Source organism: Colobus angolensis, unplaced genomic scaffold (genome assembly GCF_000951035.1).
Source record: "Colobus angolensis palliatus isolate OR3802 unplaced genomic scaffold, Cang.pa_1.0 Scaffold235, whole genome shotgun sequence".
NCBI classification, from domain to species: domain Eukaryota; kingdom Metazoa; phylum Chordata; class Mammalia; order Primates; family Cercopithecidae; genus Colobus; species Colobus angolensis.
In genome coordinates this window covers 3667421-3685856 of record NW_012115544.1, presented here as the reverse complement: position 1 = coordinate 3685856, position 18436 = coordinate 3667421, and the positions used below count along the sequence as shown (strand labels likewise).

At 35.5% G+C, this 18436-nt stretch overlaps 1 protein-coding gene across 1 annotated transcript in view; it reads left to right on the top strand.

Moving 5' to 3' along the window:
- Positions 1-9313, top strand: part of SLC7A11 (solute carrier family 7 (anionic amino acid transporter light chain, xc- system), member 11) — a 73968-nt gene extending 64655 nt beyond the window's left edge. The window contains exons 11-12 of the mRNA XM_011944639.1: positions 316-493; positions 7633-9313. Coding sequence (XP_011800029.1) covers positions 316-493; positions 7633-7694 — 240 coding nt within the window. The 3' untranslated portion in view covers positions 7695-9313. The remainder of the gene's footprint in view (positions 1-315; positions 494-7632) is intronic.
- Positions 9314-18436: the final 9123 nt, after the last annotated feature.

The window sequence follows — 18436 nt, the reverse complement described above, 5'->3', positions numbered from 1 at the left end:
AGTAGACACGGGGTTTCACCGTGTTAGCCAGGATGGTCTCGATCTCCTGACCTCGTGATCCACCTGCCTCAGCCTCCCAAAGTGCTGGGATTACAGGCGTGAGCCACCACACCTGGCCAAGTGTACATTTAATACATTATCTGTGCACCATGAAAGAGATTTTGTTACTAAGGTAAGGCACGTTGGTGCCTATCACCTGGTTGCATGACTACAGCATATCACTAAAGTATATGTCATGACTGACATGCTCATCTCAAACCCAACTTCTGTTGCTTGAACATGTTTGAAGTGACTTTTTTGTGTTCTGTGTTCCAGGTTCCACTGTTCATCCCAGCTTTGTTTTCCTTCACATGCCTCTTCATGGTTGCCCTTTCCCTCTATTCGGACCCATTTAGTACGGGGATTGGCTTTATCATCACTCTGACTGGAGTGCCTGCATATTATCTCTTTATTATATGGGACAAGAAACCCAAGTGGTTTAGAATAATGTCAGGTAAGAATTTTAAATACTTTCAGGACATTGTGCAACACCATGTAGAAAACCCATGAAGGTGTACATACATAATATACTTAACATTTAAAAATGTAAGTGGCATAATTGATGATTTGAGAACATTATGGCATTTTAATTGGAACTACTTTTTGGCAGGAAGGACATTTAGGGTACAGCCATTGAATCCTTTCAGGATATTAGTTTGGGCTGCCTTAATCACTTCTTAGGAGAAACAGCTTTGTTTTAGATGAAATCTTATCAGTAGTTCTCTAAACGACCTAATCTCTCTTTGAATCCCTTACTAACCTAATTATTTTCCTTCTGCGTTGAATGCAGTTTGGTGATTCTATATCATAACATGTAACTTGATGAGTGACATGAGATTTGTTGGGAAGTTAGGCAGTGGCCTGCAAATGCCTTAAACATTATGACTGTGCAGTACCTTAAAAGGAAGGGTGCCCCATGAAGGATTATAATAACAAGAACAATGAAGAGAACAATATCAGCTTCCACATGTGTGTGCATGTGTATGACTTCATTTAATTCTTTTTTTAAAATTTTACTTTAAGTTATGGAATAAATATGCAGAATGTGCAGGTTTGTTACATAGGTATACATGTGCTATGGTGGGAGTGTAAATTAGTTCAACCATTGTGGAAAACAGTGTGGCAATTCTTCAAGGATCTAGAACCAGAAATATCATTTGACCCAGCCATCCCATTACTGGGTATATACCCAAAGGATTATAAATCATTCTACTATAAAGACACATGAGCACATATGTTTATTGCAGCACTATTTACAATAGCAAAAACTTGGAACCAACCCAAATGCCCATCAATGATAGACTGGATAAGGAAAATGTGGCAAATGTATACCGTAGAATACTATGCAGCCATAAAGAAGAATGAGTTAATATCCTTTGCAGAGACATAGATGAAGCTGGAAGCCATTATTCTCAGCAAACTAACACAGGAACAGAAAACCAAACACTGCATGTTCTCACTCATAAGTGCGAGTTGAATAGTGAGAACACATGGACACAGGGAGGGGAACAAGACTTTATTTAATTCTTATAATATCCTACTGAGGTAGGAAAAATTATTATCCCCATTTAATAGGCTTTGATTTATAGCATGAGAGGATTCAGGTCACTTGTTCCAAGTCATACAGATATAAAGTAGAGTAGCTGAAAGTCAAACTCAGGCAGTTTTATATTTTAGGAGAATCACCCTGGGGGTTGTGAGGATGGATTAAGATAGGTTGGGGCTGAAGACAGAACATCGACTTTGGTGGTTACTGCAGCAGTCCTGTTGAGAATTGAAGGGGGTTCTGAAGACAGGCAGTATCAGCAGGGTCTGAGAGAAAGTGAAATATACTAAAAGGAAAAACCAGCAAGACTTGGTGACCAGTTAAATTGGGGGAGGAGAAAACACAGTAGATCATTAGGTAGGAAGGGTGCTTATGAATAGCCTGTGTTGAAAGATTGTCTCTCTGTCAGAGGCTCTCCTGCGTCCTTTCCCCTACATGATCTTCTCAAGCAATCCTCAACAAGGTTGATGGGTGAGGTGCTGTTATTGCCAAGTCCAGATGAGAAAACCAGGGCTCAGAAAAATGGATAATTTACTTTTGAGTGTACATATTTTAAACCATAGAACTAGGAATTGAACCCACATCTGCTGGACTTCTAAGTTCATGCTCTTTCTAGACTGGATCCCTTGTGGAAGAGAGGGGGGCAGGTAGGTCACAAATACAGCCAGAAGGGCAGATCTAGTCTCGCTGGTGAATTTGGTGAGTTTAGAACATAGCTTTCATACTTTTTCTTTGTTTTAATTTACTTACTTTACCATAATTAATTTTTTTAATTCCAGTTAAAAGATTAGGGAGATTTCTGGTTAAATTATTAATAAATAATGGCAGTGTTACTAGAAAACAAACAACCAAAAACCTTGATATGCATATTGAATCTCTAGTGTGCTGTGCAGACTCATTGAGAAGTCAGTCCTTTAAAGCAGTTTTGTTAATACCTTTTATTAGCATTCAATTGGAATTTTGCATCTTTAGATCTTATACTGCTATTTATATCTGGATTTCGTTTCCCCCAAGAAATGTTACTATACAAATGAGGTGCTTTATGGCTGACACAGGCGCACTGATTGCCTTAACTGAGTATTTAATCTCTATTTCTTCTCAGATCACACTAGTTTTCTGTGGAATGTTTTTAAGTTCTCTTTGCTCTAAACACTAAAGATAGAGCCTACTCGGAGGGAAAAGGGATCTTACTAAATACCATTTACCATTAGGGTTGCTTTATTCATTGCTAACATTTAGGACAGATTAGCACTCATTGCTGTGAGATCTATGTCTGTCTCCCATACTAACTGATACAGTTAAAACCCGTGAGCAGCACAGAAAATTAACAGAATTGAGGAAGAAAGAGCTGGTGGTCCTCGAGTTAGACTAGAACGAGAAGGAGTATGATTAAAGAGGAAAGCCATTGTTCCATCCCACTTTAGCAGGCATTTGTTTCTCCTGTTTGGAGTCAGCCAACTCTAATAGTCCTTTCCTCTTGCTAACAAACACGTGTGTACTTTGCATTATTTCTTTGTCAGTTCATCCCAACAAGCAGTTTTCATGCTTGATCCCTCATTGATGTCTTTTGGTGTTCATGTAATTTTAAAGTTTTTTCCTGTTTTTCTGTCTCTAATGATGTTTTGAACATTTCCAAGGCCTCCAAATTTAGTGTTAGCCATTTGTGAAACTAGCAGCAATGGAGTAGTCCCATAATGGTTATTTGGTTCTCAAAAATGCCATTAAGTCTTACCAGGGAGCATGGCAATTCTGCTTTTAAACTGCGATCATTGTAACTCTTTATCTTTATAGCTGCCTTGAAAGTGAGTAGCAAAAAGCAACAGTCCTCCGTAATTTTGTTTGATTTTTCTCTGAGGCAGCATTCTTGTAGTAAAATAAAGAAAATTCATAATATTTATTGCTGCAATAGGAAGTATTTTCTTAGCCTTTGGCCAAAACAAAACACTCACACACAGACACACAAACAACAGAATCCTGAGGCAGTGCCCTGACCCTTCTCCCAACTACTCTATGATCTTTTTGTTAGAGAGAAACTCAGTGTGAACTTAGAGACCAAGAGCCTGTGCTTGGAGCAGTTTTTTCAATGATTTAATATCATGTCCTTTCATTTGGTAAAATTCCATAACCTTTATATTATCATTTATTTTTACCCCGATAATGCATGAATAGATTAGCCCTGTGAAAATGATAGTCTATCAAAATACATTTTACCTAGGTTGTTTCCATGAAAAATGAGAGGTAACCAAATAGCACTCAGAAAATGGTGAAAGGTTGCTGAGAACTGACAGCCAGGGAATGTTCAGAATCCGAGGAGCTGAGATTTTCAGAGATTTGATAAATCTCTCCAGCCACAGGATGCCAGTATTGAACCACTTTTTGTTTGATAGCATTTCTAGGGAGAAAAGAAAACATGCTCTTAAGGGAATGGTGAGATACACAGAAAGCTTTTTTCTGCCATCTGTGACAGAGTGGTTTATTCTTCTAGTGGGTTAGTTATATTATTTATTTACTTACAGAAACACAAGCTTCTCACGCGAGGAAAAAGGGGCAGATACCCCAATGACATATGCAAATACACAAAGATAGCAAGACCTGGCAAACCTGGGCCAGGGCTCACAGCAGCCGTTTTACTTGGCTGTCTCTATTTATCAGCCAAACTTTGTCACTGGGTTGAGTAGGGTGACTGGAAGTGGGTCCCTCTTGCTCATGGAGAGAGATAGAGGACAGTCTTATTTAAACAAAATCTTTAATTATAAAAAATCAGATTGGGAAACACCAGCAGAATGACTGTAATGCATCTTTGTGGACAGCGAGTTTGCAACTCGAGAATCCTAAAAGCATATGCTACATACAGTCAGTCAAGATAACTTCATTTATGTTAAGTCACTGAAAGCTGAATAATGCATTTAACAGACTGTTCACAAATACTGTGGTGTGATATGCAAATTAATTAAGTTTCCCTGCATTTCTTAGGGGCCCAAACTATCTTCATTGTAAGGATAAAATGAGCTCATGCTTGTGAAAATATTTGTACCCTTAAAAAAATACTATTATTCTTATGAACACTTCCAGAAAAAAAATGACCTTGTGTTACAACAAAAATGTAGGCAATTTTTGCTGTAGTTCCCATGCTGGTACCAGGTATGGTTGGGTTAATCAAATTTTGCAAGGCCAGTTGTTGTTTCAAATTATTTCAAGAATAACACTGAACATGAAAGGTAAAGCTAAAAATACAACTGTTATTTGGTCTTGTACCTTACAGTTACTGAAAACACCAAATGCAGACTCATTAACACACCTTTATTTAAAGAAAGAGTACCATGGGTTGATTATCCTTAAAGCCGAAAGACTGTTTTTGAACATGGATGTAGACATGGCAGTTGAATGCCACATGCTCTGCAGCTTTCCCAGGCAAGCAGGAAGTTTCCTTAAAGACATACTTGACTCTCTTGAGCACCGCTGTCTGGTGCACTGCTGTAAGATAATCTGGAAGGAAAAGTTGGTGTGACTCCAATAGGTACTCATGGTCAAAATCAACTACTCTGTAGAAGCCTTCATTACGATGAAAGTCATTCAAATCCTGAGATTCCAAGAGAGATCACATAAGCAAGATACATTGAATATTGTCAACGGGGCTGACTGAACACAAAGGAAGAGGAAAGATAGCAGAAAGTGTGCAAAACCAGAATAGAGATTCTATGATGATGTGCTACTGAATAATGGACCCAAACCAAGCTTTTAGGAAGGAGAATGACACATTAGGGAAGCAGCAGGATCTAAGTTGCTCCTCATTTGTCTGAATGGAGGCAGTGTTATGACATGTGGAAGTAAGATGTCTAAGATAGCAGATATCTGGGGATCCCTGAATATAGAGAGACACTTTTGGAAAAGGCTTTCGTGTTGGGTGTGGAGGGCAGTCATGGAGATTAGTTCAGGAGGCTATGGGTAGGATCTCTTCAGGGAGGCAGGGCTGGAGATGATGTCTCTTTAACATCACTGCTTTTCATTTGGCCATTGCAGATGCCTGAGATCTCTTGTTTTTCTATTTGTTTGTTTTAAACTACTGTCACATATCCCTAGCCCCTTCTCTGTTTAAGCTACATTTTCTTTACAATTTATTAATATTTCCTTTTCCCAAAAATGCCTATTTTTTATAGAATAATTTTGTTATTTCCCTTTTCTGAAAATATGGGCTTTAATTGCTCTTGAGTGCTCCCTTATGCTGCACTTACATCTCAATGTAAAGAGTGCGCTGTGTAAAATACAGTTTATTTAGGAAACATTCACATAGAGTTTATAATTTACCGAGACTGTGCTGGGCCCTTTACAATTAATGTAGACTGTAAAACTAATGGGCTGAGGACAACATCTTGGACAAACACAGAAAGAAAAGGATGAAAAAAATACCTTTTTTTTTTTTTGAGATGGAGTTTCTTTCTTGTTGCACAGGCCAGAGAGTAATGGCGCAAACTCGGCTCACCGTAACCGCTGCCTCCTGGGTTCAAGTGATTCTCCTGCCTCAGCCTCCTGAGTAGCTGGAATTACAGGCATGCACCATCACACCCAGTTAATTTTGTATTTTTAGTAGAGACAGGGTTTCTCCATGTTACTGGGGTTGGTCTCGAACTTCCAACCTCAGGCGTTTCACCTGCCTCGGCCTCCCAAAGTGCTGGGATTACAGGCATGAGCCACTGTGCCTTGCCTGAAAAAAATACCTTTTTAAATGTCATTAAATATGGCTTGAAAGGAGCTATTATGGATAACAAGCCATGAATGAGGAGAAATATTCTATGTCCAGACGAAAGACAATCTGGGTCTGAAACCATCAAGAGGTCAGGCTCTAAACGGCTCCAGGACTAGCAGGACATTGAAAAGGTTCTGTAGGAATTCATTACAAAGATAAGAGGCAAACTGGCTGGGCACAGTGATTCACACCTGTAATCCCAGCACTTTGGGAGGTCGAGGCAGGTAAATCACTTGAGGTCAGGAGTTCAAGACCAGCCAGATCAACATGGTGAAACCCTGTCTCTACTAAAAATACAAAATTAGCCTGGTATGGTGGCATATGCCTGTAATCCCAGCTACTTGGGAGGCTGAGGCAGGAGAACCACTTGAATCCAGGAGGTGGAGGTGGAGGTTTCAGTGAGCTGAGATCACACCATTGCACTCTAACCTGGGCAACAAGAATGAAACTCTGTCTCAAAAAAAAAAAAAAAAAAAAGAGGCAAACAAGAATTAATGTCCCCAGAAACCAGAAACCAAGATCATAGAGTTCTAGAACTGCTGAGATAAAATGACCTTGGGAATTATCTAGCCCAATGGTTCTGAAGGAGAAAAGGTAGGCCTCCTTCTGAACACTGGAGTCAGCCTCTCTTGAGATGTCCTCAGTTCCTACACTTTTGTGTCTATCAGAATTACAGACTACTAGGCCCCATCTTCAGTTTCTAATTTAGTAGGTCTAGGATTGAGCTTGCAAAGATGCATTTCTAATATGGTAGGTGATGCTAATTTTGTTGGTACAGGGATCACACTTTGAGAATCACTGATTTAGTCTCTCATTCTACTGATTAGGCATATTAGGCCCTAGGAGATAAGACAATATTCTCAATAAAATGTTACAAGTTAGAGAATGAAAATTATATTCTGATTCTCCTTCTGATTCTTCTGAGGAACTGACTGTAATCTCATAGGTGCAAAAAGAATAAACCAATTTTAAGCTGAATATGAAGTGTATTTTTAAACATTTATTTATATATTGGTCCTACTGTCTCAAAATATTTTCACCCTTTGGGTCCATGAATAAAAATCCTATTTGAATGCAAAATATTAATGTATTCTTGCTGAGAAGCCATCATGGGAAGTTACAGAAGTGACAAATAAATTAATTGAGCATGATAGGATTCTAATGAAGTAAAAAATTCTTGAAAGTGCTCTATGAAGTAGACAGTTGTGTGTTTTTGCTATTCAACCCAAAATAATTCCTATTTTGCTGTTTTTATGCATTTCTGATTTCCATGCACTTTTAATTTATTTTTCTTTCTTTGTAGAGAGACTAACCAGAACATTACAAATAATACTGGAAGTTGTACCAGAAGAAGAAAAGTTATGAACTAATGGACTTGAGATCTTGGCAATCTGCCCAAGGGGAGACACATAATAGGGATTTTTACTTCATTTTCTGAAAATCCAGATAATTACAACTTCAGTGATAAACAAAAGGAGTCAGTTATTTCTATTCATATATTTTAGCATATTCAAACTAATTTCTAAGAAATTTAGTTATAACTCTATGTAGTTATAGAAAGCAAATATGCAGTTGTTCTATGAGTCACACAATTCTTGAGTCTCTGATACCTACCTATTGGGGTTAGGAGAAAAGACTAGACAATTACTATGTGGTCATTCTCTACAACATATGTTAGCATGGCAAAGAACCTTCAAATTGAAGACTGAGATTTTTCTGTATATATGAGTTCTGTAAACATGGTTTTACACACTATAGATGACTGTACTGTGAAAAGTGTTTTCAATTCTGAAAAAAAGTATACATCATGATTATGACCAAGAGGAGAGAAAGAAATTTATTTTACATTGACATTGCATTGCTTCCCCTTAGATACCAATTTAGATAACACTCATGCTTTAATGGATTATACCCAGAGCATTTTGAACAAAGGTCAGAGGGGATTGTTGAATACATTAAAGAAGAGTTTCTAGGGGCTACTGTTTATAAGACACATCCAGGAATTATGTTTGAGTAAAAAATCCTTGAGAATTTATTATGTCAGATATTTTGTCATTCATTATCAGGAAGTTTTAGTTATCTGTCATTTTTTTCACATGAGTTTGATCAGGAAAGTGTATAACACATCTTAGAGCAAGAGTAAGTTTGGTATTAAATCCTCTTAAGAACAACCGCCTGTTTCACTAATAACTTACCCCTGATGAGTATATCTAAACATATGCATTTTTAAACCTTCAAATTACATTGTCAACATGAGAGAAATCACCAACAAAGAAAATGTTCAAAATAATAGTCCCATATCTGTAATGATATCTACATGCAATGTTAGTAATTCTGAACAGTTTTTTAAATTTATGGCTATTTTTACATCATGATGAATTTTGACAGTTTGTGCATTTTCTTTATACATTTTATATTCTGTTAAAATATCTCTTCAGATGAAACTGTCCAGATTAATTAGGAAAAGGCATATATTAAAATAAAAATTGAGAAAGAAATGTCACCGCTAAATAAGATTTACAACTGATGTTTCTAGAAAATTTCCACTTCTATATCTAGGCTTTGTCAGTAATTTCCACACCTTAATTATCATTCAACTTGCAAAACAGATAACTGATAAGAAGAAAATTGAAAGAATGAGAATCTGTGGATGAGTGTTTGTGTTCAGAAGATGTTGTTATGCCAGTATTAGAAAATATTGTGGGCCAGACATGGTGGCTTACACCTGTAATCCCAGCACTTTGGGAGGCTGAGGCAGGTGGATCACCTGAGGTCAGAAGTTCTAGACCAGCCTGACCAACATGGGGAAACCCTGTCTCTACTAAAAATGCAAAATTAGCTGGGCATGGTGTCGCATGCTGGTAATCTCAGCTATTCAGGAGGCTGAGGCAGGAGAATTGCTTGAACCCAGGAGGCGGAGGTTGCAGGGAGCTGAGATGGTACCACTGCACTCCAGCCTGGGTGAGAGACTCCATCTCCAAAAAGTATATATATATGTGTATTTGTGTGTGTGTGTGTGTGTATGGTGGAACTTACAAATGAGAGCAATATAATGATGAAATTTTCAACTGTTATTTATAAACATCTAAGGTAAAATGGTTAGTCATGATCAGAGTATGTTTCATCCTTTAATTTTTGTCCATTTGAAAATAAGGATTTTTGAAAGAATTATACCAATTAAAATTATTAAAGGCAAACATAGAGTTCATAGAAAATTGTCCAAAGTATAAATGATGACCTATAATTTGGAGCATTTCCAATTCAGTAATTTCAATTTTGCTCTTGAAAATATTTAATATATATCAAAGACTGACATTTCTTTAGCCGAACCTAACGTTTGGGTCTCTAAGTGAATTTATAATAACTCCTTCCTTCCTTAGCATAGGGTTTTCAAAATTTGATTTATAATTCCTATTTCTAGTAAATATTGTTCATTTGTCCACATCTCTCTCTATCATATGTTGCCAGAGGTAAGAATTTCTTTTATATTCCTATTTTTTTTCCCCATAGACTAGGCTCATAGAATTTAAACAAGCAAACTTTTCCCGAGCTTTTTCTTGCCAAATGAAAGAAGACTGGTAAATTCTCATAGAGAGGTTTGTGCAGTTCTTGGCTATTCCTGGGGTTAATGTGCTTATATTCACAGTGGCAAATTGGTCTCAGAATTTAATTTATTTATTTTTGATTTGAATTTCTCTTTAAAAGTATCAATTTAAAAGGTAACTAGAATTATTCTTTCTCATTTTCAAAAGTGATTTTTGCATTATTAAATTTCCCTGCCATTGTAATGCCATTTCAAGCAGAAAAAAAGTCAGCCAGTAATTAAGAAAAAAAGTGATGGAGATTAAGTCGTAGTTTGGCTTATTTTTAGGACTCATCATGAGAAGACACAGAGTTCCTTTAATCAGGAAATTAATATTCATAATTTTCATTCAAAATGGTAGTATGTAAAGCAGATTCTCATTCAAAAACTCTCTTGCACACTTATTTATATATAGTATGTTTTTATGTAAGTTTTTTCTCATATTTTTATACAATATGCACACATACACATGCACATACTACTACATGTGCTGTACTTGTACTTTGTACCATGCATATTCAGATGTTTATATACATAAGTTTATTATAACATAAAAAGTAAAAGTAATGAATACTTTTTAAAATAACTAATACAGTATTTTTTAATTTTTGTGGGGGTGGATTCTCAAATACTTAATTGTGATTTTAAAAGATCCAGTAAAGACTTCTAAAGCTAAAACACAATTTGATTTTAAAAAGAATGATTCTCCTTACACAATTATAAATATTTGCAGTAAATATTTTCCTCATAGTACTGTTTTGACCCCATTTAAAAAGTATTAGATTATATTCCTTTGATCAAATGAAAACTGAACCATTATAAATGGTTAGCTGAAAGTAGACCCTATTCTTGTCCTTCTTTAGAAGAGTAAAGATTTGTCCTAGGGAAGATAGCTGACTTCAGTTCCAAACATGCATATGCATTTAGACTGTAGGGCCTCAGCCCTGTGGACACAAAATTTGGACAGTTTATTAGGTTACATTATCAATGCATGGCGGTTTCTCCAACACTAAGATATTCACGTTGAAACAGATTTCCTGTTCGTCTTATGTGTCTGGTAAAATTGTTTCCCCAATTACAGTTTGACTTATCGATAGAGGGTTAATAAGAGTATAATTACATAACAGAATTCCTCATGAACTGTAATCAGTCTACAGGAAAATCACTATTTTGTCTCGATTTGCAGATGAATATACTGCTAAGAAAGGGAGCAACTCTGACCTTTGTTAAAGTTGACCTTTTGTAATTGAGGTATAAGTTATGGAAAGATAAAAAACTGAAGGCCAGAGAATCAGGAAATGAAAGATAGTATGTGACTGAAGGTAACAATGTTTTAATGTTATGCAATATAGTCAGAGAAATATTAAAAATTAGTTGTTTGCTGTGCATAGGTGGATCTCCCAAGAAGTTAATGAAACCTAAGCTTCAGTGCCTCTCACTTAGACATGTTCCATTCGAGGTCCTGAACCTAACTTTGCATTAGGACTTCTGTATTAATTTTGTTGAAGAAGACCAGCAAAGTTGTGTATACTTCTACCCCCACAAAATCTGCATTGTCTACGTGAGTAAAGTAAAATAATTCCTATTGTTTTTTTTCTATTAGAAATAAGTATGGAGGATATATTTTTAAAAATGTAAGTTATGAGTTAATTGAAATGTCCATATATAACAAGTGACTTTCTCATAATATATATGATATGATATATAGGGAGATAGATTCACTTTCATCATATTTTATATGTTGATTCTGAACTATAGAAAAATAATAAATGGGATTTTAATTATAGCTCTTTTTCTTAGTTTGGAAAGAAATACAGAGAGATGTGGGATTTGAATGCCCATGAAAGACATCTAATTTTACTTGAATATATTCTTGCTTCACTTTACCCTCCATAATATGTTGTACATTAGTGCTGATCAAGTTTACGGAGTTATGTTTTGCTTTCCTAACCATTCAAAGTCAGGAATTAAAATATGGCATTGTATAGCTGGGAGGAAGTTCATAGTGTATATAAATTAGAGTAGATAATGGGTCACCTTGATAGTTTCTGTTTACATTACTTGTATATAGGCAAAATAATGATTACCTATACATGTATTTAAGCTTAATTTTCCCATAAACAGTATTTTTAATCTATGTTAAAATAGATAATACCTAAAAGTGTGATTTTTAGGTATTCCTTAGTTTATTAGTACTGTACTTTAAAAACATTTTTAAATAAGCCCGGCACAGTGTCTCATGCCTGTAATCCCAGCACTTTGGGAGGCCAAGGTGGGTTAATCACCTGAGGTCAGGAGTTCAAGATCAGCCTGGCCAATATGGTGAAACCCCATCTCTACTAAAAATAATACAAAAATTAGCCAGGCATGGTGGCAGGCGCCTGTAATCCCAGCTACTCAGGAGGCTGAGGTAGGAGAATCACTTGAACCCAGGGGGCGGAGGTTGCAGTGAGCTGAGATTGCATCATTGCACTCCTGCCTGGGGGACAAGAGTGAGACTTCATCTCAAAAAAAAAAAAAAAAAAATTTAAATAATAGCTAAAAGTGTGATCTCTAGGTAGTCCTTAGTTTATTAGTACTGTACTTAAAAATGATTTTTAATAGTCAATTTTGGGATGTAATTATTTCTTTCCTTGTATTTTCAAATTAGTTGGTGTCTAAAAATAAATGTTTTGTCTAATTTTAAATCAGGTATACATTCACAAAAGCATAAATCATGGTCTCACAGGAAATTCACCAATTTTCCATATGTTATGAGATAATTGTCCTTTCTACAACCTCACAACAATGAATTTATATAATTACCTAGATTTTCTTAGGGTGAATCTACCAATTAGTTTTATTTTCTTGGTAGTTATTTTTCTCCCTCCTCTCTGTTACTATTGGCCTTAAAACACACAGAGGATGGTTACATTCTCCTAATAGTTATCTGTTACATGTGTGTGTTTCAGCATACTTGAATCAAGCGTACATTTATAGTACCAATAACCACCTTTACAGCTTTACAGCTAACAATTCTGTCACAAAACTGTAGAGCATTAGGCATCTGAGAGCCATACAGAGGACCACACTTGTTCCAAAGTGAACATACTTTTTTTCCTCAACATATACACTACTGATTTTTTTTTTTTAAAGTATGACTTTCAAGTGAATTAGTGTATTGGTTAGGAGAACTGCTTGCTAAGTCCTTATTACCTCTTGTTGAAGCCTCAAAAAGCCATGCTGAAAGCCAGAGGGAAAAAAAGAGCAATGCACAGGTATCTCTTTTGCAATGGTGACTGTATTTTGAGTACCTTGTGTGACAGGGTGTTTCATACAGCATCTTGTGGGGAAACCTATTAGGCCTTTGCATGTTAAAGCTGTATAATTTGTTGAGTTGTGAGTGGTCTGACTTAAATGTGTGTTATAAAATTTAGACATCAAATGTTCTTTCTAATTAACTTTATTAGATGCATAGTTAGAAGCACAGTCATATCACACTGGGAGGCAATGCAATGTGGTTCCCTGGTTCTAGGTTTGAACTGTCTTATTTCAAAGGATTTCTGAATTAATTTTTCCCTAGAATTTCTCCTTCATTCCAAAGTAGAAACATACTTTGAAGAAGGAAACAGATTGTTCCCATGAATGTATGCTTACACTTGAAACGATCTATGTTAAATGACTGTGCATATGAATTATTTCAAGTACTACCCCAAAGAACTTTCTTATTGCTCTGAAAAGAAGAAAAGCAATGTAAATCACTATGATTATTGCACAAACTACCAGAATTCTGCAACAATTTTAAATAATCTGATCCTCTTCTTGGAGAAAATTGTTACCTAATAGTTTTTCCTCATGAATGTTATTACTACTGCTATAAATCAAATTTCTATACATTTCCTACTTAAGTCTTGAGAACTGGGTTCTTCCTTTGATGTTATTCACGTTCAGAAAGGAAATAACACTTTACTCTTTTAGGACAGTTCCTAGAATCTATAGTAGTATAAGGATATATTTTGCTTTAAAATATATTCTGGTTATTTTGAATGCAGGCATTAGCTCCAAATTTTCATCTTTGCACAATAGTAATGAGTTTTCACTAGAACTTCTCAACGTTTGGGAACTTTGCAAATATAAGCATCATATGTGTTAAGACTATCATTTAATGCTATGAGATACATTGTTTTCTCCCTATGCCAAACAGGTGAACAAATGTAGTTGTTTTTTACTGATACTAAATGTTGGCTACCTGTGATTTTATAGTATGCACGTGTCAGAAAAAGGCAAGACAAATGGCCTCTTGTACTGAATACTTGGGCAAACTTATTGGGTCTTAATTTTCTGACAGGATTTGACTCAATATTTGTAGAGCTTGCGTAGAATGGATTACATGGTAGTGATGCACTGGTAGAAATGGTTTTTAGTTATTGACTGAGAATTCATCTCAAGATGAATCTTTTATGTCTTTTTATTGTAAGCATATCTGGATTTACTTTATGAAGATGGTTTTAGAAAGCTTTGTCTAAAAGTTTGACCTAGGAATGGTAACTTCATTTTCAGTTGCCAAGGGGTAGAATAATAATACGTGTGTTGTTATGTTTATATTAACATATTATTAGGTACTATCTATGAATGTATTTCAATATCTTTCATATTCTGTGACAAGCATTTATAATTTGCAACAGTGGAATCCATTTAGCCCAGTGGGAAAGTCTTGGAACTCAGGTTACCCTTGAGGGTTATGCTGGCAGCCATCTCTTTGATCTGTGCTTAAACTGTAATTTATAGACCAGCTAAATCCCTAATTTGGATCTGGAATGCATTAGCTACGACCTTGTGCCGTTCCAAGAATTTCAGGGGCATCGTGGGTTTGGTCTAGTGATTGAAAACAGAGGAACGGAGAGATCCAGCTGAGAAAGAGTGATGCTCAATATCCTGACTGGTCCTCAACTCAGGCAGAGTTTCTTCACTCTGGCATTGCGATGATGAAACTTAGTAAAGGGGATTGTGTGTATTTTATACAAATTTAATACAATGCCTTACATTGATTGAGAAATTCTTAAAGAGCAAAACTGCACTTTATTTCTGCATCTACATTCCAATCATGTTAGTAGAACTAAGATATTTATCTATGAAGATATAAACAGTGCAGAGAGACTTTCATCTGTGGATTGCGTTGTTTCTTACGGTTCCTTGGCACTGATGCCTGCGTAAGCATGTGGTATGTGAATAAAATGGATTCTTCTATAGCTAAATGATTCCCCTCTGGGGAGAATTCTGGTACCACAATCACAATGCCAGATGGTGTTTATGGGCTATTTGTGTAAGTGGTAAGATACTACGAAATAAGTGTGTTTTCATCTTATGGAAACTCTTGATGCATGTACTTTTGTATGGAATAAATTTTGGTGCAATATGATGTATTCAACTTTGCATTGAATTGCATTTTGGTTGTATTTATATGTATTATACCTGTCATGCTTCTAGTTGCTTCAACTTTTTTATAACCATTTTTGTATGTATTTTTACTTGAAAATATTTTAAATGGAAATTTAAATAAACATTTGTTAGTTTACATAATAAATATCATGTTTTGCTTTCTTTTTAAGTAGTGTATATTCATTTAAATTGAAGGCCTTAGTTTTAGTGACTGAATTTATCTATCACTGATTCCATGAGTTTGTTGGGGCATCCTACTTCACACCAGTTTCCTGTACTAAAAACTGAAAGTGTTGGCAGACCCAGTCTCCTGGAAACACTCTTCTTTCTCATGGTCTACATCCGTCTGTCCTCTGGTCTGAAATAGCTAGCTCCTGTTCTATTTCCACCTGTACAAGTTCAAAATCTTTTCATTTCGTGCCTTTAACAAGAATTTTGTCTTTTGTCTCTTTACACTCTCACATGTTTCCCCAGAATGTTCTTCCTGAAACTCAGGTGAGGTCAAAATTTTCAATGGTCTCACATTTATATATTTATTTTTTGTGGATGGATCAAATTCAAACTCCTCCATATAACACACAGGGCTTTCCATCACCTGTCCCCTTTCTTTCTCCAGCTTTCCACATTCTCGGCAGCCATATTAAATGTGTTCACAGTAGTTCAACAGCAACAAAATATGATGCCATTATTTCTCTTTACACAGTGAAGACTCTTATAGGAATTATATTTTCCTCCCCAACTCCCATCTCCTTATTCCACACACAGATAACTTCTACCCAACATTTAAAATTAAGTTCAAAAGTAATCTATTCCAGAAGTCTGCCCCAAGTTGCTTTAAGACCTGACACCTGAACTCATTCCTCATCTGGAGGCCGTCTGTTTTGTAGGACTCATTGTATACTGCTGTCATTGATTTGCTGGACTCACTTTTCTGCCTGAATTTGCTGATTTTGTCTTTTGCCAACTGAAACTTAGTAGGTGCTCAATGTTTATTAAATGTATAAATTCAGTAAGTGCATGTATGAATAAATGACATTCATTAGGTTGCAGGATAAGCTTTTCTTATGATTAGCATAGAAACAGATTTTGTTACTCCTAAATTTAAGCAATCCATTAGATTCTATGGAAATAGATTTTCTGTAAAACCTACCAGCAGAACAAAAGCAAGCTGACTGGGAAATTTGAGTCAGTGTCTCTTTTTCTCTACCACCACAGGTAGGTAGGTCCTGATGAGGGAAATACTCAGACAAATAGCCTATTATGAATCATTTAGGTCTCTACATTCTTGATACAGTATCTTTTTCATATATCTTGGAAAAAAATGGTCTGATATGAAGAGCAGAAAAAAACCCTAAATTTTTGATGATCAAATTTTTCTTGGAAATAGACATGGGAGATTAAATAGCACTTTTCCCTGGGTAAAATGTTTTGGGAGAACAATGAAAAAAGAAATCAACAACTTTGGCACCTATTAAATTTTTACAGTTTTGAAAATAAATGCAAGCCATGAGATATGCAGATATATTTATTTAAAAATTAATAAATACTGCATGTATTGAATGAAAATATATAATGTCTAGTAATTTGTTTTTAAATTGTCATTAGGCTTTTAAACATGCTGGTTCAGGTTTAGATAGACTTTTGTAACTGGAATACATCTAAACACTTTTTCTTAAACTTTTAGGCAATGTCTAATTTATAAGGATTTGAGATGATTATGCATGCTGGGACAAGCAGGCTTTGGGTGGGTAAGTGTACTGTTGCTTTTGCCTCTACATGCCCTAACAATTACATTTGCAGACTCTCTAGAGATCTGACTTTGAAAGTCAGGCCTGTTTTTTTTTAATGTTCTTAAGCTTAAGAACACCTGGTCATCAGTGGACAGTGGCTAAAACTATGATCTAAAAAACATGTGATGTTTGAAAGAATTCAGAAATAAAAATATAATTAGGATTCAATTCCTTACGAATTTTAGCTTCTAACATTTATTCATCTCTGAAAGGCATAAAATAGGATTTTGGAGGTGTTAATGCAGGCTAAACACTACAAACATTGAAATAACTCTCCAGCTATGATAAAATAACTTAGTAAGTGTAAATGAAGATAACCCTAAGAGACGTATGGGAAAGTTATTTTCCTCTAGTTTTCGTTTTTATTGAAAATAAGATAAACTAATTTTACTTTATGTAATTAACATTGTAACTATAGAACATGTCATTATGGTCATATATTTTGTTTCCTAAAATCTAAGGACACCATAAAAATTTATTTCATGTTCTGAATGTTCTCTTTTTAATTCTCACATTGCCATGTTCCTTTCATAATTTGTTACTCAATGATCTACAGTCAAAGTTTAGTTCGTTGTTCATTAATTCAGCAAAAATTCACTCAGCACTTCCCGTATGCCAAACGAATATTGTAAGTGCAATGACTAACAGTTTAAGTAGTGCCTCTGCCTCATGAACCTACCATCTAGTTGTGGGGAGAGGTGCTTTTTCTTAATCAGTCAAATGTGTAGTCACAAATTAGGATTAGTCTCAGGTGCTGTAAGACAGTACAGCCAGGTGGATATGATCTGGCCTGGAAAGTTGGCAAAGACTTTCTTGAAGATGTAGTATGAGTTGCTATTGAAATATGAGGGCACATTAACCAGATAATAGGAGGCAGGGTGAGGAGTGTTACAGGCAAAGTGAATGATGTGACAATAGCCCTAAGCCAGAATAATCCAGGCTTGTTTAAGGAAATAAATGAAAGACCAGCACAACTAGAGTATAGTGGCAAAGTACAGAGTTCACTCTAGGAGGAGCAAGCGTAGAGTACTTATTAGGCAATAGTCTAGATTTCAGTTTTTACCAATATAATGAAGATAGCATAGGCAAATGAAATATACATTTAATATAAACTGAACTTTATCAAAATTTCAAATATTTCCTTCCCACATGCACATAGAATTTTTTTAAATAGTAAAAAAAAAGATTTAAGTTTTATTTATGTTTTAAAATTCTTATATTTTACCTTTGTAAACTGCAATGGGCTTAAGATACATATTTGGAAAGAGAAAATAATTGAAGGAATTATATAGTTAAGAAATGTGGGAAATCTTATT